The 25,936-nt window shown below is 36.6% G+C and overlaps 1 protein-coding gene across 1 annotated transcript in view; it reads right to left on the minus strand.

Moving 5' to 3' along the window:
* Positions 1–22,035, minus strand: part of LOC119702201 (mucin-5AC-like) — a 48,380-nt gene extending 26,345 nt beyond the window's left edge. Inside the window, exons 1-28 of the mRNA XM_038139828.1 lie at positions 21,936–22,035; positions 20,284–20,355; positions 19,312–19,371; positions 18,071–18,332; positions 16,970–17,084; positions 16,406–16,496; positions 15,912–16,024; positions 15,205–15,421; positions 14,727–14,852; positions 13,598–13,715; positions 12,663–12,801; positions 11,215–11,325; positions 10,764–10,833; positions 9,804–9,941; positions 9,555–9,719; positions 8,760–8,854; positions 7,644–7,770; positions 6,827–7,082; positions 6,152–6,201; positions 5,444–5,544; positions 5,164–5,315; positions 4,529–4,667; positions 4,316–4,429; positions 3,849–4,028; positions 3,105–3,344; positions 2,360–2,516; positions 1,599–1,727; positions 1,127–1,268 (exon numbers count right to left, since the gene is read on the minus strand). Coding sequence (XP_037995756.1) covers positions 1,127–1,268; positions 1,599–1,727; positions 2,360–2,516; positions 3,105–3,344; positions 3,849–4,028; positions 4,316–4,429; positions 4,529–4,667; positions 5,164–5,315; positions 5,444–5,544; positions 6,152–6,201; positions 6,827–7,082; positions 7,644–7,770; positions 8,760–8,854; positions 9,555–9,719; positions 9,804–9,941; positions 10,764–10,833; positions 11,215–11,325; positions 12,663–12,801; positions 13,598–13,715; positions 14,727–14,852; positions 15,205–15,421; positions 15,912–16,024; positions 16,406–16,496; positions 16,970–17,084; positions 18,071–18,332; positions 19,312–19,371; positions 20,284–20,355; positions 21,936–22,008 — 3,752 coding nt within the window. The 5' untranslated portion in view covers positions 22,009–22,035. The remainder of the gene's footprint in view (positions 1–1,126; positions 1,269–1,598; positions 1,728–2,359; positions 2,517–3,104; positions 3,345–3,848; positions 4,029–4,315; positions 4,430–4,528; positions 4,668–5,163; positions 5,316–5,443; positions 5,545–6,151; positions 6,202–6,826; positions 7,083–7,643; positions 7,771–8,759; positions 8,855–9,554; positions 9,720–9,803; positions 9,942–10,763; positions 10,834–11,214; positions 11,326–12,662; positions 12,802–13,597; positions 13,716–14,726; positions 14,853–15,204; positions 15,422–15,911; positions 16,025–16,405; positions 16,497–16,969; positions 17,085–18,070; positions 18,333–19,311; positions 19,372–20,283; positions 20,356–21,935) is intronic.
* Positions 22,036–25,936: the final 3,901 nt, after the last annotated feature.

Raw genomic sequence — 25,936 nt, forward strand, 5'->3', positions numbered from 1 at the left:
TAAATACCTAGCCTGAATTTGTATTCAGGCTACAAGTCCTCTGGCAAGAAAGGTAGCTCTTCTTTGAGCCAGCATATAGAACATGAAGCATCCCTACCAGTACTTTCGGGAACAGGACAAAAGATGTGAGATAGATGATTTGAAATAGTCTTATCTCCCCAATAGGTCTATTTTTTGGACGAGCAAACCACAGTAAATGTATCATTTGCATTTAAAAGGATATATACAAAGGATTACTACCATGGATGTTGAGGTAATCTACACAGTGAATTACCATTGGGCTTCCAAAATATGCAAGAAGAATTCTGGTTTTAAGGGCAATATATCTGTGAAAAACTGAATCTTGATGTATTTATTTGCAGGGACTAAGGACATCTACACTCTGAATAAACTGAATTTTAGATATGTATTTAGTGGATTAGGTTTAGTGCTGTTAATGTCCTAGATTATATAGTCCAAGGCATTTATGAAGTGCAAAACCTGCCAAGGACTTTGGTTTAACTCCAATGGGCTTTGGCTTAGGATTTTTGCTATTCAGAAATTTTGCAATTTTTAGGAATGTTGCTATTGCACTGCTTACCATATTTAGGTGTAGCTACTTTAAAGGTATCTTAAGGCAACTGCTTCACAATTGGATTTGCTAACTCTGTGCTTAAGCCTTACAGAAAGCTCAGCAGCACTTGTCACTGGTAATGCGTGAGAATACATGCTGACTGTTGCAACTATGCAAGTACCAGTGCAATAACAGAAACAAGCTCAAAACAATGTAGATGAGTTGGCTGCTCACTTCTAACGAATTTCACATGATGAGTTTAGGTATATCCTTTTAAAAATTCTCAAACCATTCCCTAACTAAAGTTATTTTAGCTTGTTTTCACTTCATTTAATAATGATAATAACTTTAAAAGGGCTTTAATAGATATACAAAATAAGTAGTAAATTAATCTCTCGATGATAAAATGTTTCACTATGTTATCATTTAATTTCCTGGGAAGGGAAGAAAATTCGACCTTGTTCATCAGCCCCTGACTGGCCTAGTTGCTGTTGGTAATTATCAAATTTGATATGTGATGAATTATGTCCCACAATTTTAAACTCTATTTTAAAAATTCTTTTCTAATCCTACCATGATTCACAATTCTGCTTTGAAGGCATCTCCATTCCTGGTTTATAATTTTTTCCATCTTCATAACAACCGCAGTAAGAAACACAGGTCATGGTTTCCTCATCAAAATAGGGCTTATTCTTTGGACACTGTGGATAGCAACCTGCAATAAAAAGAGAGTCAAGTTGTCACTAGGCCTTTATAAGTATAAATAAGTCTACACTCATATCTGCTTTTCCTAAAATGTCCCACATGGTGAGAGGAATGTCAGATCCTCTTACTGCTATTCCTCTGATTGCACATTATGCTGTAGAGTATTTTGTCCATATCTTCATTCCAAACAAGAACATAATCCACTAGGGAATACAATACTAATTAGAAAATCTCTTCTTATAATTTCCAGCGCAAACATGTCATACACTAATACAGATTTTGTTCACCATACTGCATTTTAACCTTTCAAGTAGAATGAGATATGCATAATTATGTTTACCTTCCAAACCCCTCATCTCATGAAGGCATTTCCCATTTGGATTATTGCAGGTCTTCATACAAGGTGCTCCACATGGCTTGTAGTGCCACTCACATTCCCCTTGTGGATTATAGTAATCACAGAAGAGAGCTAGAAGAAGAAATGCCAGAAAAAAAATATCTGTGATGTTTTAGCTCTATACTCTTTCCATTTTTCCAGGTAAAAATCCAATGGGATCAGCATAATCTCATAGGTGGCAAAAAAATATATCATCTTATTGCTAATGCAATACAATTGTTACATTTCTAAAATCTTTTAACACCAATAAATATATTCATCATAGAACAGCATTCCACATTAACATGAAAAAAAATCAGTTGACTGAATCACTGATCTTAGCTAGCATGCACTAATTTTTATTTACAATGAACCTGATGTATACATGTGGCAGTGTAATAAAATATCGTATTTCACCAGTAGTGTATCATGATTGCCAAGTTAATTAGACACTAATCACACTGCTTGTAAAATTATTACCTGTGGTTTCATTTTACTAAGATATTTACTAAGTCTTCTACTGATTTACCCAACTGCTTTGTTGGGTTTTTTTAGGGTTTTTTTTTTTTTTGGGTTTTGTTTGTTTGTTTTTTAAGCATACAGCTATGCCTCTTAGAAATACAGTTTTATCCTTCCTTTTGTGTTCTACTTTGTTTCCTTTTTTCCCCCTCCCTTTTGTTTTCTTTCCCTCTGAACCCCTTAAAAAATAGTGTGTTGAAACTCACGACAAATGGATGGGGTTCTCCATGAAATGCAGATGTCTAGCTCATTACATGCTTGAGCGTAGGCAGCTACTGCTGTGCAGAAACATTCACAGTCTCCTCCAGTGTCACAGGCACAAGCATCATCCACACATGCTTGGTAATATTCATTTGGTTCAACCTGATAGAGAAAACATTCAAGTTTTCATGCCCTTGTCCTCTTTACACTGTCCTAAAATAGCTGAATAAGATATCTGAAACTCATAGGTCTGTATGAGAGAAAGCTAAGAAAGGAAGAAATAATGAGCATGTTTTGAAAAATCAAGAGGAAAATGTAGAATAAAGCTATTGCTAGTAAGCTGCAATATTAGGAACTGTTTGTTGTTGAGGACATTTGCTAAACACTGGTAATTACTATAAGCTAGCAGAGAGTCATACATATCAGGTGGCTGATATTTATATTAGTAGAAAATTATGCCATTAGCAAATAAACATATCTTGAGATTTATCTATTGTTGCTCCTTCAATTAAAACAAACAAGCTAACCAACCAAAACAATCAATCAATTTCTTTAGTGTACTTGCTCAAGACAAAAGCCGAGAAAATGAAAGTGAAAGTATTTCTGTGCAGTCTTCCTATACGGGAACTTGGTCTAACTTCACTTTGTCAAGCATGACAAAATGTATTTTATAGTACTTTTTAATGTATTCTGCATAAAAATGGATGTAATCATTTTGTCAAGAATTTAAGACTAAATTTTTTGTCATACCTGTGAGTGACACTTTGCAAACACTTCACTGGTGATGATGCTGCATTGCTTTTGTGCCCAGGCTTTCCTGTATGGGTTTGCAGTGCATGGATCCTGCGTACGATTGGCATTTGGGCAACTAGAAGATACTTTCCAGCTATTGGCAAACTCCAGCACATTTCCTACCACAGACTGACTGCGAGTAGTGAAGTCATTATTTCCATTGCCATCATAGTTTCCACAAAGTCCGCAGACATGGCCCTACATCACAATAAACAAACAAAATGACAAACATCAGTAAGGTACAATGTCTTAGCATCTGTGAGTAGCAGACCTCAGGATGACTCTTATGTAACCATCTTATATAAGATTATTCATGCCTATTTAGGTTATTAACAGTGTTGGACATTTTCATAAAATGCTTTTCAGGAAAGAGATATCTCTAGCTAGTTGTTAGAAAGAAGGAGTAGACTGGTGGGTTTTGTTCTAAGTACTGAGCTATTTAGTTTTAGCTGATCCTAAATATGTCTCTTCAGTGAGGGTTTTTCATGAAGAAAGCTATTGACAAAGTTGCTGTTACGCTATTGCTGAATAGTGTAATTTAAGGATAATGCATAGTACACAATTTGAGTCAACACAACAAGGATAATAATGTGATTTCTGCTCTTCTGGTTTACAGCCTAAATTTCCACCCTCTTTCTTTGAGAGATAATATGACTATGTTACAGAATTCATTTTATTCATGTTTTCACTTTTAAAGTATACCTGAAAGCTGGGAGTAAGTTTGATGAATATACTGGTTTTCTTGTCCCACATGAGTATCAGACCAACAGTAGTATCAACCACCAGGTAGATGCCCATGGAACGGATTTGGAATGGCATTTTCCCTCCAGGTGTCCTCTGGATGACATCAGAGTGTCCATCACTGAGTACCAGCTCATAGTTCTAAGAGAGGAGAAGAAAAAGTTAAAGGCAAATTTTAAAAGTCACTATTTTGTAGTTGTATATATTGACTGTAACTTCTTGAAATAATAATATTATCATCAAGAGGATCCTAATCAACAACCTCAAGTTAAGAAATTTCTTTGTAGATTTCCCTCCTTTGCTTTCTAGAGCAGAGAGAAAAAAAAAGTCTAGTGACATTTTCATTATGTTGGAGGCCACTTCTCCTGTGCAGTCTTTCTGGGACAGCTTGTTCCATCCTTCTGGCACAACTTAAAGAAAATACTTACACCCAGGAAAACTTTAATAGACTTAGAGCAGGTAGTTCCTGTAGTGCCACATGGAATGTTCTCAGTGATGACTCTGAAGGTTCCCTGATTCATAGCTTGTTGACCACAGTAGTTCTGAAAGAGAAGAATAATATTCACTGTTTACTATATGTTACATGTTCATAAGTAAAATGCAAGGTATTTAGAGGAAAAATCTAGGCAGGACTCTGTTACCTGGACCAGAACATATTCACAGTCTCCTTCAAAATCAAAGCGTTTGCCATCAAAGGTAGTATAATGCCCATCTCCATAAACAGAACATGTTTCCAGGCAGGGTTCCTCAGAGCATTGCCATTTTCTGTTTCTACATGTGCTAAACAAGACAAAAAGCACTCCAAATGTAAAAACTAGACAAACACACAATATAGATACATTTCTGTATTTTAGCATGTGTTAAGATTCTAATGAAAAAATAAGGTTTGCTTATTCTCAAAAATGCAACGTAGCTCAAGAACTATTGGAATTTATCCAAAGACCATTACTTAATGTAATGAATCAACTGCATCAGAAGACACCAAATCTTTCACATTTCCAGATCCTGTTGGATCTATTGAAATGGAAGGATTTCCTTGAATTAACACAACAACATCAAAACCATGGTGTTTTTCCGACAACTTGCAATTTCTGGGCTGCAATTTCTGGGCATTAAGAAAAAGACACAGCTTGCTTTTTAGGTACTAGAGTGGATTGTTTTATGCAGGATTCCTTCCTAGAAATCTTGATACTGCTAGAGTGAAATGATGTTATTTGCTTAGATCTTAAGCTGTTCTATTTTTTTATTTCCAAAATATTTTTCAATATGCTCTTACCAGTTGTTACAGCCAACTCTGATTGATTCTCCTGGACTGTAGGAATTCCCATTGTGAATACATGGACAGTCTTCTGGAGCAATACAGCCACCTTTGCCATCCAACACTTGATCATGAGGACATACGCAGCCAGAGACACAGTGAGTTTTGTACTGTAAGGACCATAAAGAAAACCTGTCTTGAAACATTTCCCTGGTGGAAGAGTCCAGCTGTAGCTGGTAATTGTAAGAGGTATCTTGATTAATATGCTTTCCACTACATATAAAGAGTCTGTACTTACACATTCCATATCTAGAGTCTGACAACTCTTCTGGCATCCTGCTCCTACCACATTAGCAGTGACATTGCCACAGTCAACATAAACCATGGGAGGCACACAGACTGAAAGAGAGGAAAAGCCACAAGAAATGAGACCAACCATGCATTTGTATCTTTGTGTTTCCAAGAAAAAATGGAAATACTCCTTTATTATGTGTACTTTAATGTGATGCATGTAGCAAGAGAGAGAAACCAAATATTGTTTTGATCTCATAGCCACGTGGTTTTTGTCATTATGCTTGGACTATTAATAAAATTAATTTTTTTTCAGCTTCATGAAACACTTCCTTTCAGCAAAACCAAACAAAACAGGATAACAAATATCCTTGTTTACTTGTTTGGGCTTTTTTAAAATTGGTTTGGTTGCTTTGGGGATTTTTGATTTTACATTTTAATTAAAATATGAATAGTTTTCCTCTCACATTGAGTGAGGTGACCAAGTATCCTTGTACCCTGGGTAACTCAGGGGGTTCTAACTTGTTTCAGCCACCTGAAAGGTAAGACAATGTTTCTTTATCTTTTGAGAATGTCCTCTACATTACAGAAGACCTCAATTTTCTTGGTTGATTTCAGACTTGTATAATTTGCATCATTATGACAAGAGAAGAAAGAAATTAAAAGAGTGATGATGGAAAGGGAGAATTAAAGAAAATCTTAAGTGATATGTTACCTGGTTCAGGCTTCTCTCCAATGCAGCTCAGCTTTCCATAGGCGCAAGTGCTGTAAAAAGAAGGGAATGGATATTTTAAAACTTCTTCTTGTAAAGTTTCAGCCTATTTCCCAATGAACTTGAAATAATGAAAAATTACTGTGTGATAAAAAAAAAAGCATCCTTTATCAAATAGTTTGCACATTTCAAAAATATTAATATTCTATATTAGAGTAGAACAAAATACATGTAGGTCCTATATAATTAAATGTTTTCTCTGTCTATATGCCTGGTTTAAAGCTGTCCTTCAGAATAGTTCAGATTCCCATTATAATGGAAATAATCTGTAACAGGATTATCAGGCATCTTTCACCATGGAATGAGCCTTTTACAGTCATGGATAAGAAAAGCATGTGTGGAGGCCAGGGAGGAAGGGAGGCAGAGAGAAAGGGACAGGGTGGGAGTTTGGCTCTTAGCAAAGAGCTGACCCACCACAGCACTGTTTGCTGAATTCCTATAGGTATTTATGTACAATCTTCCAAACATGGGTAGCCCTAAGAATTTTGGAAGATGTGATTTTTTATTTGAAAATTTTTGTTATAGAAATTAGTTTGATTTGATTTCATAACACTTATATGGTTTAATGACTGCCTATATCCAATCTCTTCACTTTTTTTTTTTTCACAAATCTCTTACCAGACAACACCATTATCATGAACAACTTCTCCAGAAGACAGAGGTGTTCCTTTGTAGTAACAAGGACAGCTAGAAGCAGGCACACATTTGCCACTGTCATCCATGTAGGTTCCATTTATGCAGGTACAGCCATCAACTGGGACAAACTTGATGTCGCATGTGACATCAGGCTCACTCAGAGAGCGGCAGGTGGGTTGACAGGAATCCACATTGTAGGTGTACTTCAAGGACTTCGGACACAAGGTGGTGTATTTTGCTTGAGAGTGAGAAGGTGAGTTACATTTGTTATTCATTCAAGACTCAACATAGGTATAAAGTATTTGAGATAAAGTATGTATGATAAACGTGGCACTGTAGGTACACATGCTTTACTGATATCCCCAGTAGTGTAATTTTTTGTTGTACTAGAGCAAAATTTTCCCTTATAAATATGTCATGTTTTGCCCACGTTAAAAAAAAAAAAAAGAACAAAGTTAAATTATATTAAGACACAGTATGTTTCTTCCTCTATGCTATTTTTATACTTTTTGTCAAAGTAAGTTGAGAAACACCCTACTTATTTTATTCCTGTTGCAAGGGTATTGCTGTTCAGGTTTTTTTCTGACGGTTCTGAGCAAGTAATCTAAAAAGCCTGTTTTTAATATTTCTCCTTGTTTGCTGTTTGTCTTTTATGGCATTCCTTTCCTACTCAGCTTCTTGAAAGTCAATGCTATACTTAAACCCCAGTTTAACACAATTTACTGTGGAATCCCTGAGAGTTGCTGTGTGGGGCCTTCTGGGTGACCATTTTCAAAAGGCAAAGGGATGCAAAACTTACTACAGGCTTTGCTCCGCCATCCAGTGAGAAGAACTCCTTTAGCAGCACAGGCTCTGACATAGCTGGAAAGGGCAGCACACATGCAGTCCTCACTCTTCTCACAGTTACACGTGTCAAACATACAGGTCTAGGAACAGAGGATGATGTGATCACCAGAATGCCATGTCAAAACCATGGAACTCTGCAGTTTTTTAAGTGTGTCATGTTCATTAGAGGTTAAAGTGAGTGTAATCCCCATGTATAAGTGGATTACACATGGGTAAGAGTATATGCCTGATTTTCACTGAGCTCTTTCAAAAGAGATTATTTATGTGAAAAAAAGAGTAATCAGAGGTCCACTATTTTGAACTATTTTTTCTTTTTATTTTTCCCCCATGTTGGCAGTTTTTCAACTACTTCCAATTTGTTGCCACTGTGTCACATCTATTTAGAATAAATGGAGATTATTTGATGCCACCCAGATTTTGGAGATTTTGCTTAAGAGCCTGGACTCTCTGCAGCAGAGGAACAAAAAATACAAGAAGTTATATCATGTGTTTCTATTCTGGGCAGGGATAATACAATATTATTAATTCCAGATTATGTTTCTTGAGCATAATCTTACAAATTTCCAATAACAGGAAGGTTTTTTAAAGTACCCAGGGACTCTGTTCCAGGAATTCAAGGTGATGAAACCCTGTACCATTCTCGTTCACATCTTGTCTAATTCTCATTGTTGCTTTTCATGCACATTGCTTGCCTTGTCCTTGCATATGTGCAAAAGCCTTCTGAGAGCAGTTCAGAGAAATTAAAGTACCAGTTAAGATTCTGGCTAAAACTTTCATTATATCTCTCAGAAGGGACAATTTTTATTCCATGACAGCAAATCTAGACTCCTAACTTAGTCTTTAAGGAAGGAGGAATACACCTGTACATTTATCCTCCAGGGAATAGAAAGAAAGATAGTTCTTTAAAAGCAAACGGTTCATTCTTTTCTACACAATGTGAAAATGACTTCTGTGTGAAACTATCATGAATGCATCTCCCCACAATTGGCAAGTTATTCTCTCAGGTGTTAGTATCAGAAATCTGAGTCTTTTACTCCTATATTGGATAGATGGAGTTAGAGCCAAATACCTTATGGTAGACTTCTGGATTCACTGTTGAGTGACATTCAGCAAAAGGTCCCATGGTATCGGAGAGCAGTCCACACCAGTGCTGAGCATACTGGTCTGTGAATTGAAAACATGGTAAGGATTTCTGTGGCAGTGCATTTGCAAAACTCTTGTCTCAATGTAACTATACCTCCTCCAGAGAAATTACAGAAGCTTAATATTACAATATAATTAAGCTCTGCATTTGCTGAGGCACACAGGCTTTCACTTCCTCTAGGCAGAAGCATGAACTCTTTGTAAACTGAATGTTCTCTAATTCATGGTAATTGTCATGGAATAGACTAAAGATACCCCTAGTTGAATTTTAAAAAGGAAGGTTCACGCTGTAAGTTAAAACTATGCTAGTTCATGTCAGAAAACAGAAGAGTAGCTTATGAATATGCAAAAATGATATATTTTGTTGGCTGAAATGCAGCTTGAATGCTTTCAGTCTCTGAACTGTAAGTCTGGTTCTTAGTTTAACAGTGGAAGGGCTACAACCTTCAGAGGGGCTATGTGACAATCAGTCCTTTCCAGGAATGAATCCCTAATATGCTGTATGGTTCCAGTTTCCCTTAAGCTGACTTGCTGTCTTAATCCAAAGGCATATATCTGAAGATCCAAAATACTTTGCTAGTTATTTATTAATTGAAGACTTCTGGTGTCAACTGAGGAAAATTGCATGTGCAAATAGTTCTGTTATTTTGGCTAAATGCTTGGTGGTTAATCAGCTTATTCCATCTTTGCTTCTTAAAGGAGAAGAGATCGCTGAGCTTACCATTTTGTATGCTGACAGTACAGGGGTCCTCAAAGGTATTTTTGGCATCAGGACAATCAGCCCGAGTTTTCCAAGTATTGCCAAAGGCAGCTGAAGTGCCCTCTATCACACCACTGGTGGTTTTGAAATCATCTGTCTGTATGTCATTGAAGTTTCCACAGAGACCTAGAAGGAAGCACATGGTCTGTGCAAGTCTCCTACAGGATGACAGGTGCTGGTGAAGGCAGTTGTTAGGACAAAGTCACTCACCACAGGTCTGCCCTTTATGTGATGGGTCTAAGTCTATAAAAACTTGCATTAAAGGCATGAGTTGAACCTGGAGCTGAAGACCAAAATTTGTTTGCAGAATTATGAAGAAAGACGAAGGCCTGAAGATGGTGACGTTTGCTAGGGATATAAGAACAAAATAGTTATAATTTCATTCGAGATGAGCAGCTGAATTAATTGTTCATTATAGGAACAATATAGTAGAGGAATAGTAGAGGAATTCTACAGCTGTGTTTGATATGATCTTAATTTCTGAAGAATTGGGGGGGAAAATGATTCTTACAGAACTTCAAATCCAGCACCAAAACAGTCCAATCTAAACACTTAAGCAACAAATATATACAAAACCTCCACTTTTCTGTCAGGTGTTTTAAAATGAGGGAAGAACACTTCTGTTGTTATTTAAAAAGTTGCCTTTGTTTGCTGAAAATGCTATAGCACTATTTAATTGAAGAGTCCAGTGGAGTCTGGACCTATTTTGTGCTTTAATGGTTTGATTTGTGTTCAGGTGCAGTAGTGTTTGAGAAGAACTGGCATGTGAGAAACTTCAATAATGAATGTGATTTCAGAACAAGGAGGGGGGAACACAGGGAACTAAATGACTTGAAAAATTGGAGTCCAGTTGCATGTCAGAATTTTTCTTTCCTCTTATGACAATGTTTGAATCTGAAAGTGTGCAATAACACAATTTTGCTTGAAATAATTAATTTTTAATTAATTTGCTTGAATTCATTAGATATTGCTAAATATAAACCATGATCTTACTGAAGTTATTAGTGTTGAATAGGCAAATTCTATTACATAAAAATGGGAGATAGTGCTCTATGGCAGTGCTCTGTGTTTGCTGCAGTGTAACCAGAGGTAGAATTTATCTTTAGTTTAACTCATGTAATGACATTTTAAAATAAAAATGAGAAATGGAAGTTTTTCAAAGGAACTTACCTGCTGAGAATGGTAACTGTGTGTAGATCATATTCACAAATACACTCCCAGAAGGCTGGATCACAATGTTCTGTCCACAAGAAAAGACAATTATTATCAAGCAGATAAGTTAAATACTTTCCAAGTGTTTCACATCCAATACTACTCAAGATAAAGGGAAAAAAAATGGAGGGAGACTATGATGAGGTTCTGATTCCTCTACTATTACTGTGTTCCACTGACCGTCCAAGAGAGCAAGAACCAGAAGTTATCTAAATAACAGAAAGCTACTAAGATATTCTCTTCTAATGTGCTTACTTCATTCTAAATTTTTCTTTTAACAATGTTCAAATTTGATAAAACAAAAAGGCAGTGCAAGTTTCTTGTCTGTGCTGTTAGGTGTCATTTGCCTTGTCTGTTAATCTTAAAGAACATCCCTGTAGGATGTCAGGTGTGTACATTTGCTGCTCACCGTTTGTCCTCCGTTTAGGCTGATGGCTACACCCTTGAGGCATGTCTCAGTGTCAGTCAGGCCACACTTGTGGATATCCCCCAACACTGTGAATTCATTGCTGTCGCAGAGCTTGAAGAAGAAAACAAAAATATTGTTAAAAGGATTTGCTATATTGAAATAGTTATCTCAAAAAAATTCACATGCAAATGGAATTCTTAGTAAAGCTAGTCTTTTAAAAATATTGTTTATTTCATTTCTTCTTGCTCTTATGGTCTAACATGTATGTCTAGAATCACCAAGTAAGCTGGGATTCATGCAGTCTGCACACTGGAATCTGTGCATTGCCTCTGGCTTTCAGGGGTGAGTTAGACATATTAATCTGAACATTAAAACTTCCTCATGCATTAGTAAGACAAGTTCCTAATGTGCAGGTAATACCTGTTTAGTATGCTAGAGCAGAAGGGGGTGTGCCTTTCTTGCCCACTGGTTATGAAGTTTACCGGGGAGAGAAAAGATTGTTTCCAATGTCTCCTGCACTGAATAGATTGTTCAAGACCCTGGTGATTTGGACATTCTTTTAACAGGTAGGAAATATGGATTTAAAATATCCTCTCATAGAAAATAAAACTAAAATTATTATTCAGGAAGTTACTGCAAATAGGTTCAGATTTTGACTCAGTTCTGATTTTCATAGGACTGTGTTCTGTGAGCCATCTTCAAAGTGTGCCTAATGGCCAAGACACAACAGGGAAAGACTCAGAGAAGGCTGTAATTCTGAATGTGTCTTATCACTTTTTTGGCCTTTTGAAGACTAAATTGAGGACAGCTGAGATGCAGAATTATAGCCATCTAGAAATTCAGTATTAAATTCTAGGGCTTTTTGAACTTTTGTGTACAAATTTAGGGGTTTTCCTCTGCCTCTGGAGACCCTGAGAATCTAATTTTACATGTTGGTGCCAAAAGGAGGAGTTTAATGTCTAAGTCTGACCTATGCTGCCATTATGCATCAAAGCAGTGCTTGTGACTCTTACCCAAAAGTTTCATTGATTTAAGCTAATCTATTTCTAAATAATCTCATTCTAACTCATTTCTAAGATTTTATGATTCTTTCTCTTGGTAACATTCAGATTGATCATGTCAAGATGATTTTATTTAATATGAAGTCCTTATGAAAATAGTTTACCTTAGTCATGCAGTAAAAATAAACCGTGAATGCACCTAGGGTTATGAATCTAACATAAAAACTCAGTGCAAATCCTAAAAAATGGTCAAAGAACACAAAAATACTACAATATTATTTAGTATAATCGTAACAGAAAAGCCCCTGAAATCCGTTTAGGGGTGTTAACCCTATAACCACGTTAAATCACATCAGAAAACTGATGTGATTTCCAGAAGTTTAATCAAAAAACATTTATATATAATAAAAACATTTTCCTTTAGCAAGGACTGTGACTCATTTTTACCTTGGTTAGGACATAACTACAGTCTCCAAAGAAGGAATAGTACTTCTCATCAAATGTTGAAATGTGGGAACCTCCTTCAATACTGCAAGTCCCAGGGCACGACTGAGTGACACAAGACCATTCACCTCCAACACAGGTACTGAAATGAAGGAGGCATTTAGTGACATTGGGTAATGCAAGTGTAAACAAAATTAAAAGGCAATAAGGGCAGATGATGCCCTAATTTTCCTCTTGAAACACTGATCACACTACCAAGGAAAGCAGTATTGCTTAGAAGTCTCAAACAAATATGGGGCAGGCACATTTATATTAAGGTGATAATTTTCTATATATATATTATTGTTCATTTCCAATCTTTGGATAGAATTCAGTCCTGGTGAACTTGTAATCCATATCAAATATTTTAAGTATTTCTTGGAAAATAGATAGGTAGGTACAGTTGCATAAACTTATGCAGTAACACTTCAGTAATTATAGGGATAATAAAATATATATATTTGTCAAACATGCCCCTCAAATGTGATCTCCCACACTAAATGTAACATGCCTCTAAATGTCATGGTCTCCATAATATTTATATGAGCACCTTAGCATTAAACTGTAGTGCTGCAAAGGTATAACACTAATTCACATTTTTAAACACCTCTGGTATTTGACTTTGATTATCTCCCTTCATTGGTATTTCTTGAAACTGAAGCACCTGTTCAACAACTCAAATTTTTGTTCCAAGTGTGAAGAGAAAACAGACATGAAAGCAACCTCTAAAGCAGTGTAATTATGGAACTTCAATTGGTAAGTAGTTGCTCATTTGTTTTTTAAGGGGAAATCAGTAAGCATTCAGCTCATGCACAAAAAAACCCAACCCAAAACAAACAAACAAAAAAACCCCAACAACCAAAAACCTCCAAAAAAACCAAAAAGTGAGAAAATATTACCATGATCTGCATTTAGATGAGAAGGAGGCACCAGGAGCATAAGTTTCACCTTCATAGGTACAGTGGCATTCTCTGCGGGGAATGCAGCCGGCACCATTAACATCATCAAACACCATTCCTAGTAAAAGAAAGTCTATTATTTTTTCTGTGCACTGCAGAACCTGCCTTTGAACACATATCTAGCAGATGCCTGAGACTATGTCCCATTTCTGCTGTACTTTAAAATAATAGGATGCAAGCTATGTAGAGATTGAAGGGCTATATTCCATTGAAGTCTTTCTGAAAATCTTAGCATGATCAAAAGGGACCTCTAAGAAAATGCCTTTCTGTTAAGGATTTCATTAGAATTGAATTAGGATTAAAAGTATTAGGTAATGAGCTGAAACGGATGAACCATTTGTAAGACTGCCAGGGACATATCTGCACAGTAAATATTTCTAAGCCCAGAGACTGAGGATTGCCTTAGAGAGGTCAATGCTACTACACAAACAAGTGATGGTGAATTCTGTGAGACATCACGGGGATGGGCAGAACAGCTGCAAAGGGCAAAGCTCCTGTGATGCACAGTCACAACAGCAACAAAAATTTAGACCCAGAAGTATGCACAAAGAACACATCTATCTTGTACTGATACACAGTTCTTTTGTATAATACTCTGAAGCACCAGATCTAACACACTGCCCAGTGCTCTGTCAGCTCCTTGTTGTTTAGACACATAACACTTGACAAGATGGATTTGGTCATTTGTGGAACCAGATGCAGCTTTGCTAACAGCAGGAGTTATGATTGCATGCAAAATCTGCTTCAATATTTTATACTTTCTGTGAACTGAATTTGAATGCTGAGAATAGAAGACTCTGCTGTTGTTAGGAGCAAATTATCTTATTCTCCGTTCAGTCATTTTATATATATATACATTAAAAATATATAAAAAGCACATTTGTTGTTTAAAAGGCCATATTTAGTAATTTGAATAGAAATAGTGCATCCAGGGGAGAAATGTAGCTATTGCTTCAATGATTGTAACATTGATGTGATAGGAATGATTCAGAGTACAAAAGTTGTTAAATGTGTACCAGTGAGTACTCTAGGGGGGTTGGTATGAAAAAAGGGCAGGAAATGAGCTTGCCTGGGGGACAGACGCAGCCATCTGTACAGTGATCTTCACAAAGCGCAGATCGCTCCGGGTTGCTGCACGTGTCAGAGCAGGGAGAGCCACACTCATGGTATTGCATGTTGAATGGACATGATTTGGCTGAAAGTAGAAAGAGTATTATAAAGCTGACTTTTCATTTAAAAGCTGGAGAAAACATTTTTTTTTGTAATTTAGGTTGTTTTGTGTCAAGATATGACAGGGTATCCTGATCCAAGCAGAGGATGAAACATTTTAGATTTTCTGATTCATATTGAAAACCCCCTAGGCAAAATCCCCATAACTTCCATATTCCCAAAGTCTTGTGTATGACCAGGTAAAAACTGATTTCATTATAATTGCATGCACTTTTAAACCACTGTCTTCTTCAGGAAGAAAAACACCAAAAACTTCACATACATGAAGTTTGCTAGATATGTAAGCACAGGTGGAGGTCCCTTCCCGAGATACTCACGGCACAGGTCTGAGGTTCTCCAGTTCTGGGGCTGTCCACCTGCATGAGCACACTGTCGGGAGTACTCAGCAAAGGTGTTGCACATGCAGAAGTCAGCCATAGAGCTGTCACAGTGGCACAGGTCTTGTATGCAAGTTTCAATGTAGTCCTGGACATTCACAAGCGTGTTACAACTTGTAAATGCTTTGCTGGTTAATACTGTCTCACAGATAGAAGCCTAGGAAAGAAAAGAGAGAAGGTAAAGTGTTAAAAACATAGGAAAATAATTACTTAAGGCATGGAGCAGAACAAATAAAAGATTTATCTGGTTCAGAAACCCTTCCAACAGTATCCATAAGCTGATACTTAAGGAAAAATATAACAAGGCAAAACCACATGGAACTCCTTTGAATAACTCTAGTAGCTTCCATATCCTTAGTTACCCTCACCTCAGGTCACTTCCCAAGCATTATATAAATTTCTTTATATTAAGATATCCTCAGTAATTGTCTCTTTCAGGAAAACATGCAGTCTTCTTGTAGAAGGGGAATGCAAATTTTCGGCATTCACTTTAGTGAAGAATACAACATGAAATTAGGAATATTTTTCTTTTGAGACCTACAGCTGAGTCATCTTCATGCTCTATTTTTTCCCGCTTCTAAAAAGTTTTTTCCAAAGACAGAGAATGTATTCATAGTGAGAAAACAAATTTTGAGAGAGATTCTTACAAATTCTCTTGAGCAGTTCATCAGAGAAGTAGGAGGAATAGGATCATCACACTGCTCTGTGGGTCCATCCATCTTCTGCCGATTACCAAACTGTATGGGGGTCAGTTTTGTCTCTGTAAAAAACAGTTAAAACATTAGAATAATGCTTACTAAATTTTGCATGGAGTTATTTTCTTTTGTGACACTACCTGCTATGACATGAACAGTGATTACCAAATAATATCACTATAATATGAAGGAGGAAATATGAACAGTATATATAAAAAGCTGGATACTAACTATTGAAAACAAGTAATTTTTTGCAGGTCTTAAAATATCTAACAGTGATGGAAGCAGTCTAATTACATCTCAAAGTCCTGACTTTGCACAACTGTCATCACAGGAATACATGAAGTATCACCAATTTTCCAGTTAATACAACCCACAACCTATATTAAAGTATATTCTAAGAAGAAAAAAAAAAGTACCAGTACTTTATGCTTTTTATTACTTACTCCCTGAAATGAATTCATTGCTGACTGGTATTCCATTGAAGTCCCCACAAAGTCCACAAGTTTGATTGGCATATTTCTTATCTAGTTCCACCTAAAAAAAAAAAAAAAAAAAAAAAGGAGGAAGGAAGTTTATAGAAATGGCAGTCTTGATGGTTAGGAGCACAGCCTATACCAGTACTGCTCGTGTATTCAAAATTTGAGATATGTTTGTTGTGGAGATGGTGCTGTGTGATAAGGCAGGCCCCATTGGAATGGTCAGTGATGACCAAGAAAAGCTTGCTCTTATCCTAGCCCTGGGCTGTGAACATCAATATTTTGCCAGGTCTGGAATCTCAAGAACACTTCATGGTGTAGTAGGAACATTATAATTTGGCATGTATTGATTCTGAGCTGAGCTTGGTGGGGGAAAAAGGGGAAATTGAGAACAGAACAAACAGAACAACCCACTAAAAATGGACACAAATCCAAAAGTAATTAATGCCTGCCTGGCTGTAATACTGCAAAGGTGTAAGCAGACTATTTTCAAAATACAGACTTTCTGCTGTGTTTTGGACGTTTTCTTACCAGAAGGGCATCTTGTCCATTCCAAAGGAAGGTCAGTCCCAACTTGGCAGAAACTTTCAAATAGTTGTTACTTCTCTCTATAAAGACTCCCATATGGCTGTAGGGCATCTGGACCCTGGGGAAAGATCATCATAAGTCAGCAGGAGTAGGGGCAGAATATCTCTTGAATGTCCACAATGATATATTTTCTCATTCTCTTTGAGTATTTTCAACATGTATCTGTGAAGAAATTAGAGCACTAACTACTACAGACAACACAGGTTTGTAATATTTTTTCCATTTCCTATGCAATTGCCTCTCATCATGCAAATGGGTTGCCTTGCTTTTCCTGGTGTTCCTTTTGGCTTTCTCCATTAAGGGTGTTTTGCTGGGTAAAATGTTAGCATATATCTGTGGCTATATTGGTTCAAAAAGTGCTGGGAGGCTCTGTTTTGCAGCCGGTGTGCTTCAGGATATTGCTATTTACTCCTTGAAGCATTTGCTAATAAAGGGATAGACTCCAGGCTTTCTGTGACATGAGTGCCATTCAGGAAGCTGTACCCAAGATAACCTTTAGACTAGTTCACTGTAAATAGCTGACATAACAGACAACTCACTGTGGGATAGCTGCCCAAATATTTACCTGGCCTTTTGGGTAGGTTTCACACCCTATGCCAAAGTCAGTGCTATAATTGCTACATAGATAGCAAGTTTGCAGAACAGATAATTTTAAATTATTTCAGGTACAAGCTGAAGAGCAGTCACTGCTTTACCACACACTGTTCAGTGCAAGGACAAAAGCTGTCAAAAATTCCTCACAGAGATTCTGCTGTGGTAAAATTAATGGAAACTACTAACTTCAGGGGTGTAAAGAATGCAGCTTACAGACTTAATTGCACACATACACTATTGTAGCAGTGAGACAGCATATTGGATACAGCTCATCTGAACAAAACAGACACAGGGATAATCTGCACAAGGGACATTTAGCTTGCTGTCAACCCTCCTTTGTTTTTGTTACTACTTCAGGAAGGACCTGAGCCCTCCCCCTGCTTGGGAGCAATGGTAAGACGAGGGAAAGGGATGCTTGCTCAAAGAGCCCAGAACAAGGTAGGAACATACAGTTTGTTGTCGAGCAGGACAGAGCTGGGAGTCAGTTCGATCACTACTCCTTCCAGCTTCATGATGACGTGAGTGATCACAGTGGCATTTTCCACCATTGCACGCCTAATCTGGATGTTGAAGTCCTCATAGGAAGACTTGCAGTTGGATGCAAAGATGTAATTGCAGACCCCAGGGAAGTAAAAGATGTCCCCATCAAAGGTCTTGAAGTGGAAGTTACCCCATGTGCTGCACACACGGCCATTGTGATAGGGGTTGCCAGCTGTGGATTCAAAATAAGCAATAAGAATTTTCTGTAGTTTTTTGTAATACCCTCCCTGTAGATATTTTATCCCTCCTGCTTCTTTCACCAGCCTCTTTCCAAAAAGCTCATATTTTTTCTGTTTTGTCAAGCTATTTGTTTGTCATTATTTATTTATTTCAGTTGCTTTTTGTGCTTAATCAGTTTTGCATAGGGATATAGAGCCAAGGATCAAAAGAGACCTCTGAGGTCACTAGATCCAGTGCTCTAGTTCTGATGACTTCCCTATCCCATATAGCCTTTCCTAAATGTATGGAGTCCTAAAGTTTCACTGTAAAACCATTTTAAAGCTAGTTTAAAACTAGCTGATACTCCTACCTGGGAAGGCCACTCATACCCACAACTTCTAAATGGCTGGAAGACTTTTCCCAACATCTTCCAAAACACAGTCCTGTCCCATGTAAGCTAGATTGTTCTTGTGCCAAAATTACACTTCACCTTGAAGGGGTTCTACCTCCCTACTCCTCCCCCAGCCCATTATAGAAAGCTCTTCTTTCTTTTCAATATTCCTTTCCTTGTAAGCATACTCTCCAAAATCCCTGATTATCTTTCCAATCCCTTTCCACATTTATACTCAGCCCACTTGAATTGTACCCTATTCCCTGGATAGGGTGTCTCAACAGTTTTCAGCACACTAGTATTTTCCTCTCTTTACTGCAAATATATATAATACCAGGGAAAAACATGTACAATATGTATATATGTTTAAACATATATATTAAAATTTTTTCTTACAGTTGCATCATAGAGCAATGAGTCAAAAGCATTGGATTCGCATTTAGATTATCTGTGTTACCTGATGAATTAATTCTCTGTTAATTTTTTGGTTTATGATGCTACAGATTTTTACGCCATTTATTGACTTTTTTTTCAGTCCCTCCATGCCCTTTGTCATTAACAAGGGCACAGATATCTGAGCCATGAAATTTGCTTAACTTACCCTTTACTTTCAGTGCATTTTGAAAAGGTGGAATGATTGTCACTCCTTGGGATTTTAAAGCTGGTAGAAATAAAAAGGAGAAAAAATGGCCAGGTTAAATAGTTTCTGAAGTCCTAGACTATGGGTAGAGATTGCCTAGTCTTTTTAGTGAATAATATTTCCTACTACTAGTTACTCTCTAGTGGAAGGTTTCCACAAGATTTTATTGGTGGTTTTTACACAATGCTTTCTGTCTTTCTATAAATTTCACTAACAGGTAAATTGCACAGACTGTTGTACTTTCTTCCACCCTTTGTTCAAGACTCCCATGTGATGCTGGCCCTGATACTCTGCACTCAAAAGCAGCAATAGGACCCTCAGAGCCCTGTATTGTAATAGTGATTACAACAGCTATTTTTAAATAACCTGTGGCACACATTTTGCAGGGCAGACTTAATGATCAATTATTTCAGCCTGCCATCACTAATGCACCAGTCAGCTTTTGATCCTTCCACCCTTATTTTGCACTGTCCAGTTATGTGTCATGCATGATCTTGTAGTACTTAATTATTCTAATGTTTAAGGCAGTTACAGGTTTCTTATTCTCATGTGAGTGATGTAGTCATCTTGACACAGTGTAAAAAAATGTGCCTTTTATTACCTACTATCAACTACATTGGTGATATGTATGTAAACACACACCTCTTCTGAAAATACACTTTTAGATATAAGTTATGCACCTTTCATGAAGTCAAAGATTAGATAACTGTATCGTATCAGTAGAGCAGCTCCACTGGGCCAGATCTCAGAGGAAATTCCCAAGCTTAGAGCAGTCAGAGATTGTCTGAGAACTGGATATATTGTACAGAGGGCTCCTCTTTTATTGTGTGTGGTATGTGTGTAGCTAGGAATCAAAATATTCCCATAATGTTACTATTTATCACCTTTATTTGGAACAAAACCTTAGGAAGAGATCAGCATAAAAATACCTACATTTTTGTCGCTGCAGGAGAGATGGAGAAATATACTCTGAATTTGTTGGTTGATCACCACCCTGGGCTTGAACTGCATTGACAAGAAAAGTAAAGGAAATGTGAATGTCTAATTTTCTTGAATCCCTTCATGATGTCTCAATTACATGAGACATTATGTTTAAACATGCAACAGTTAGTATATCAAAAATCAAAGACACGTTTCTGTACAGGAGGCCAGAAATGCATCAGGCCCATGCTGCACACAGTGATGGCCAAAAACACCACTCCTTCAGCCTTTTCCTTTTTTAACTTTTTGGGTAATAAATTACTGCAGGGAAGCCATCAAAAACATACCTGTGGTGATTTGAGCAGGTCCTTATTCTGTCACAGTATACCCCTGGATTCCCTTAAAGTCTTTTCAGATAAAGGAGCTAAGTTTCTTAGGTTTTATGAGCACTCTGTGCTTTAAGCATCAGTAAAACCTTTTTTTTTCTAGCTAGATGGCTTTCAAATAAGTCCCTTTTGTACATGAAGAATTCACTTTAGGGTTAGAGGACTGATCTTTGTCAAAGCCGAAGTTACTCTGTATTTTCTAGTTTCAAACTTTCTCTGTAATAAGCCACAGAAGGAAAATAAATGCAAAAGCCACGCCACACAGAAGGAAATATGTCTTTCCAATAGATACATTTGTGCCTGTTGATTTTGCCCCAAAGCAAAGAAACCATTTTTCATTCCATTCCAGTACAGTATCAGAATTAGAATACATGCATTATCCAGAGGGGCTTTCAATGCACTGTTTAGTGAGACTTTATCAGAGGGGAGGTTGAGGTGAAGACTGTTCTGGCCAGAGAAAAGTGCAAGGGGAGGTTCACTACCACTTCTCAACATAAGCTATTATGGAACTGCCTAGGAACAGGAAAAATATGAAATCATACAATAGGATCTGCATGAGAGATCAAAATGCATTTAAAACTTTTAAATGCATTTTAAGGTTGTTACCTTAAATTTAAAGGGAAATTATCAGGTGAAAAAAGAAAAAAAAACATTAAAGGGGTTTCCATCCATCTGTGACTATTAAGTGCCCTCAGAACATTTATAGCAGTTCCATTTGTTGTCAGCCCATTGCAAACCAGCCCTGTGTACTAAGCTTTTATGCAACCTCATAAGCAAGAGTAAATTAATTTTTAAAACCTATTGCCTGATGATTTTCAAGCAAAATCCTCCCTTTCTTCAATACTCTATCAGCAGCTGCTAAACACAGTCTTTAATAATTCATGCAGACATACTCCTCAGCTGATTTGTTCCTTTCTAGATGTAGCTTTGCACCTTTTGGCTTGTACATTTAGAAATGCTATACCACCTTAAAGTGGATATGAAAAGCTAAATGCAAATCTTGAGGCATTTTTGTAGACATAAAAGTTCAGAGAAAGTTCCACTCAATGCAGTGGAGCTGTTCCAGATTTCAGCTGGAGAAAAACAGGATGACAGTTTCAAAAGAGTTAATTTTCTCTTCTTGGGAAGTAAAGTATTTTAAGCAGAAAATAAAATCTTGCATGAAGGTAACAGGTTCATTAACTTCACAAAAGCCAAGAAAAAAAAAAGCTTCAAACTCCAAAGCAAGTTATAAATTCCTTAAAACAGTAAAAATGCCAAGCAAGAGAATCTTCCTACCTTTGATCTGTATGAAGGCCAGGGCTAGTATTGATATCCATAGTGGTATTCGTGTCCCACCACCTTTACCCATCTTTGGAGGTCCGGTAGAAACTACCGAACAACCTGCCTCTGAGGAAATACCTGTCTGTTCCCAACTCTTATATAGTGAGAGAGTAGAATTTGGCTCAGTTCCCAGATTGTTTCACAAGGCTCTTAAAAGGTGGGGCTTCAGACGTTTTCGTTTTCTTTTGCAGGTGCAGAGGTAAACAGAGGATGCTCTGAATTTCCCTCAGCTATTTACACTCTAGGAGGAGTTTTCTTTCCACATTTTTGATGAAATGTCATGAAGTGAGCAAGAAGAATTTTTGCTTAGGCATAGTCTTCCCAAATTTTTGGTTCTTGTGGGATAAACACAATTTAAGAGACTTCTGTGTGAGTTTTGAGCACAAAGTTTGAGTGAATAACTTAACTTTTTTTTTTTTTTATCTTCTTAGGGCAAGTGATGATAATTAGCATCTCAAAAAAAAAAAAACCTCCAAAAAAGTTCCACCTGATACAAATTTTTTAATGAGTTTGCACCTGCCTATGTAGCTACTTTGCTTGTCAAAATTAAGAAATCAAATGCTATTTAAGGTCAGCAGTTAGCCCACTGGCCAAGCACATCACAGGTGTACTCAATGAGAATCCTTCTGTGTTGGCAAGTCAGTAATATGGCCCATTTCCTGAGGGACTCCTCTTCTCATATGGGCAATTTTTGGGTTATTTCAGCTGTTTTCCTTCTAACATGATTTCACCATTAAAAATTACTTGGATTTTACCTATAATAAAAAAAAATCCATGCCATTTCTAACCCTAGAGATATTAAAGAACAGATATGTAAGAATATTTTCTGCAATATTCCTTATCTTAAGAGCAATGAGGGAGTGAAGAATGCTTTTTGAGTATGTTAGAATAGTCATTTACAGCTATAACACTTTGGGAAATTAACCTTTTATAGTGTTTTACCCTGGGGTGTAGAGAAACACAGTCTTTCACTAAGAGAGCAGATCCCGTAATCCCACATGAGTTCAAACAGTTATTGCAAGGAAGAAGGTACTGGTGTAGTCTCCATATTCTTTGGAGTCATAACAATGTTCAAAATGGTATGAAGTTATGGAGGGATGTTAGAGGTGCATTGAAAAGGTAGTGAAATACTCATTTAGGTTGCCTAGGAATATTCAATTTCCATCACTACGTTGGTAAAACACCTACATGAGAATGGTCTGAGTGCTGTTGATAGTGTCCTGGGGCAAGGGAATAGACTAAATGTCCTTTTGAAATTCTCTCAAATATGATTTTCTATTATGTTTTATGAAAAATTATCATGGAATCATAGAATCGTAGAATGTTTGTGTTGGAAGGGACCTTCAAGATCACCCAGTTCCAACCCCCTGCCATGGACAGGGACACCTTCCACTAGACCAGCTTGCTCAGAGCCCCATCAAACCTGGACATTTTCAAGGAATGGAGCATCCACAACTTCTCTGGGCAAACTGTTCCAGCATCTCACTCACCTTACAGAAAGGAATTTCTTTCTACTATCTAATAAAAATCTACTCTCTGTTAGATTTGAAGTAACTTCAACACTAAGAGAGGAATAAAAGGCACAATTTTTACTTAGGCAGAGAACAAAAGCAAGAAATATGCTGGTTTTCCTGAACATTTTAAGAGTACAACTATGTAAATCAAGGTGACATAACAAAATTGAATTGGAAGTTTTGAGGAAAATAATTTTTCGGTTTCAGTCATGAGTTATATCTTGGGCAACTTCATTGCTGTGTAAGTCTGTAGAATTTACTTAGCATTATTTAACAAGGAACAGAAAATGCCTACAAGATACTTGTACATACAGAAATACCTGCAGTGAAAATTTAAGGAAGTATCATTGTCCCTAATGGTTATTATCAAAGTTCCAGGATGAAGATCTAGAAAAAATAAAAAAAATTAATAGATTTAAATGGTATGTAATTAAAGTAATGATAAAATAGTATAGTAAACTCATGTGGGCAACACACATAAGCTTATTAAGAGATTAGGTTAGTGAGAAGAAATATATACTTTGTGAATCATTGTATTACTTACCACTAAAAATCAATTCATATCAACAGTTGCTATGCTATGGTTTCATATACATTTCCTGCATGTTCAGGGAAGCACTGTATTCTCTGAGACATCCCAGTCTGGTCATCACAGTTAGGCTGAAACTGATTTACAGTTCAGTTTAACCCCTTTAATTGAGCTTGAAGGCACCATCAGAAGTGATTCCCTATACCTGTATTTTTGACCGAAATTTTCAAATCTCATATATGTATGTAATGAATCAACTCTCCTGACACTAAGTGGTTAATTCATTGACTGTGACATACGACTCTTGCCATATTAAATTTCTTATCTTGTGCTATTTCTTCTCAGAAATTGTTATAAAAGGTGTTAAAATGTATGAGACTTGCAAAAATAATCTCAAATATTTATGATAAATTGATTTAGTAGTATTATAAATTATTCAAAGAAATAATTCCTCTTCAAATTGTATTTCACCTTCATTCACTCAATAGACATACACAGATGATATGGGAGAGTATATTTTAAAAATTAGTTGGGAGTAACATGTCTGATTTTTGTACCTCGTTATGATCAAATCCATACAATTGACTGCATAAATGGAAATATTAATATGTTAGAAGAATTTATTGATGTACCTACTTTTATTTTTTCTAACAGAAAAGATAGAAGATTTTGCCATTGCATTTGATCTGAAAACTCTGAAATTTCTTTCTTTAGTTAATCTCTTCCTTTTTCAGAGGATCATATTCCTACTCTCGACATCTGCAATATTGAGTGAAATATTTCAGTAAAGGAGTTGTTAGCATTTTCAGATCTATTCTTTTTAACCCTACATGATCAAATGCTACATGGTGGTGATGTTATTTACACATCTTACTCATGATTTCTGAATCTCCTTCTTCATAAATTAAAATGAGACCATTATATCTTATCTTCATAGATACCCACTGTAGAATGCAAATAAAATGTGATAGCAAACTTGGTTAACTTTTGGGTGCAATAATGACTGAAATCAGTGTCTCCATTTATAGTTAAAAAAGACAGAATGATGAACTCATAGGGGCATGCAAAAGGTTGTCTAGTCCACCTGGTGCCATACTGGAGTAGGGAGTATTCATTTTAAGGGAAGGAGGAAAACACGTATAATTGACAGGAATTACAGCACTTCCTCTGTGTGAGGGCTAAAATGCAAGTTAACAAGGCACTGACTGGTTGACTTTTCTCTCGCTGGTCATTTGGTCACTTCTGAAGCCATGTTTAAGCTCCAGAGTGATGCTGGGACACTTGGCATGGAATTCAGCTGAAGTACCATTCTCATTGTCACTGAATTTTGACCTGTGCAAATTCAAATGCATTATTTTTGTCTTAAAGGTACTATGGAAAAGTGAGGTAACCGATCAATTTCAGCTTAAAAGTTGTTCATTAACATTATAGATGTTCTCTTACTTATGTGAAGATAAAATGCATTTCAATCAGCTGCAGTAAGTATTTCATAGTATGACACAATATAGTCATACTATGAAATAAGTAAGATGTTCTCTTATTTATGTGAAGATGAAATGCATTTCAATCAGCTGCAGTAAGTATTTCATAGTATGAAACAATATAGTCTATCTAAAGTAAAGCTATAGTTAAAGACTAAAACAGGGATACAACTCCTTTTATGTTCTTTTCTAGTCAAACAGAGCCATTGATCCATTCCTTTACTTCCAAATGCTTAGATAAAACTCATTAATTGAAAATCAAATCACATTATAACTGCAATTTTAAGCCATTTCATTACCATGAGTAGTTCTCCTTCTGTCTTTTAGTGTGTGCCTTGTAGAGGAGCAGTACATAATGCTTTGACCTCCGTTGCAATCTCTATGTTTTACTTTGAAACAAGTCATACATAACTTAAGATCTGTTCATTTCAA

Source organism: Motacilla alba, chromosome 5 (genome assembly GCF_015832195.1).
Source record: "Motacilla alba alba isolate MOTALB_02 chromosome 5, Motacilla_alba_V1.0_pri, whole genome shotgun sequence".
NCBI lineage: Eukaryota > Metazoa > Chordata > Aves > Passeriformes > Motacillidae > Motacilla > Motacilla alba.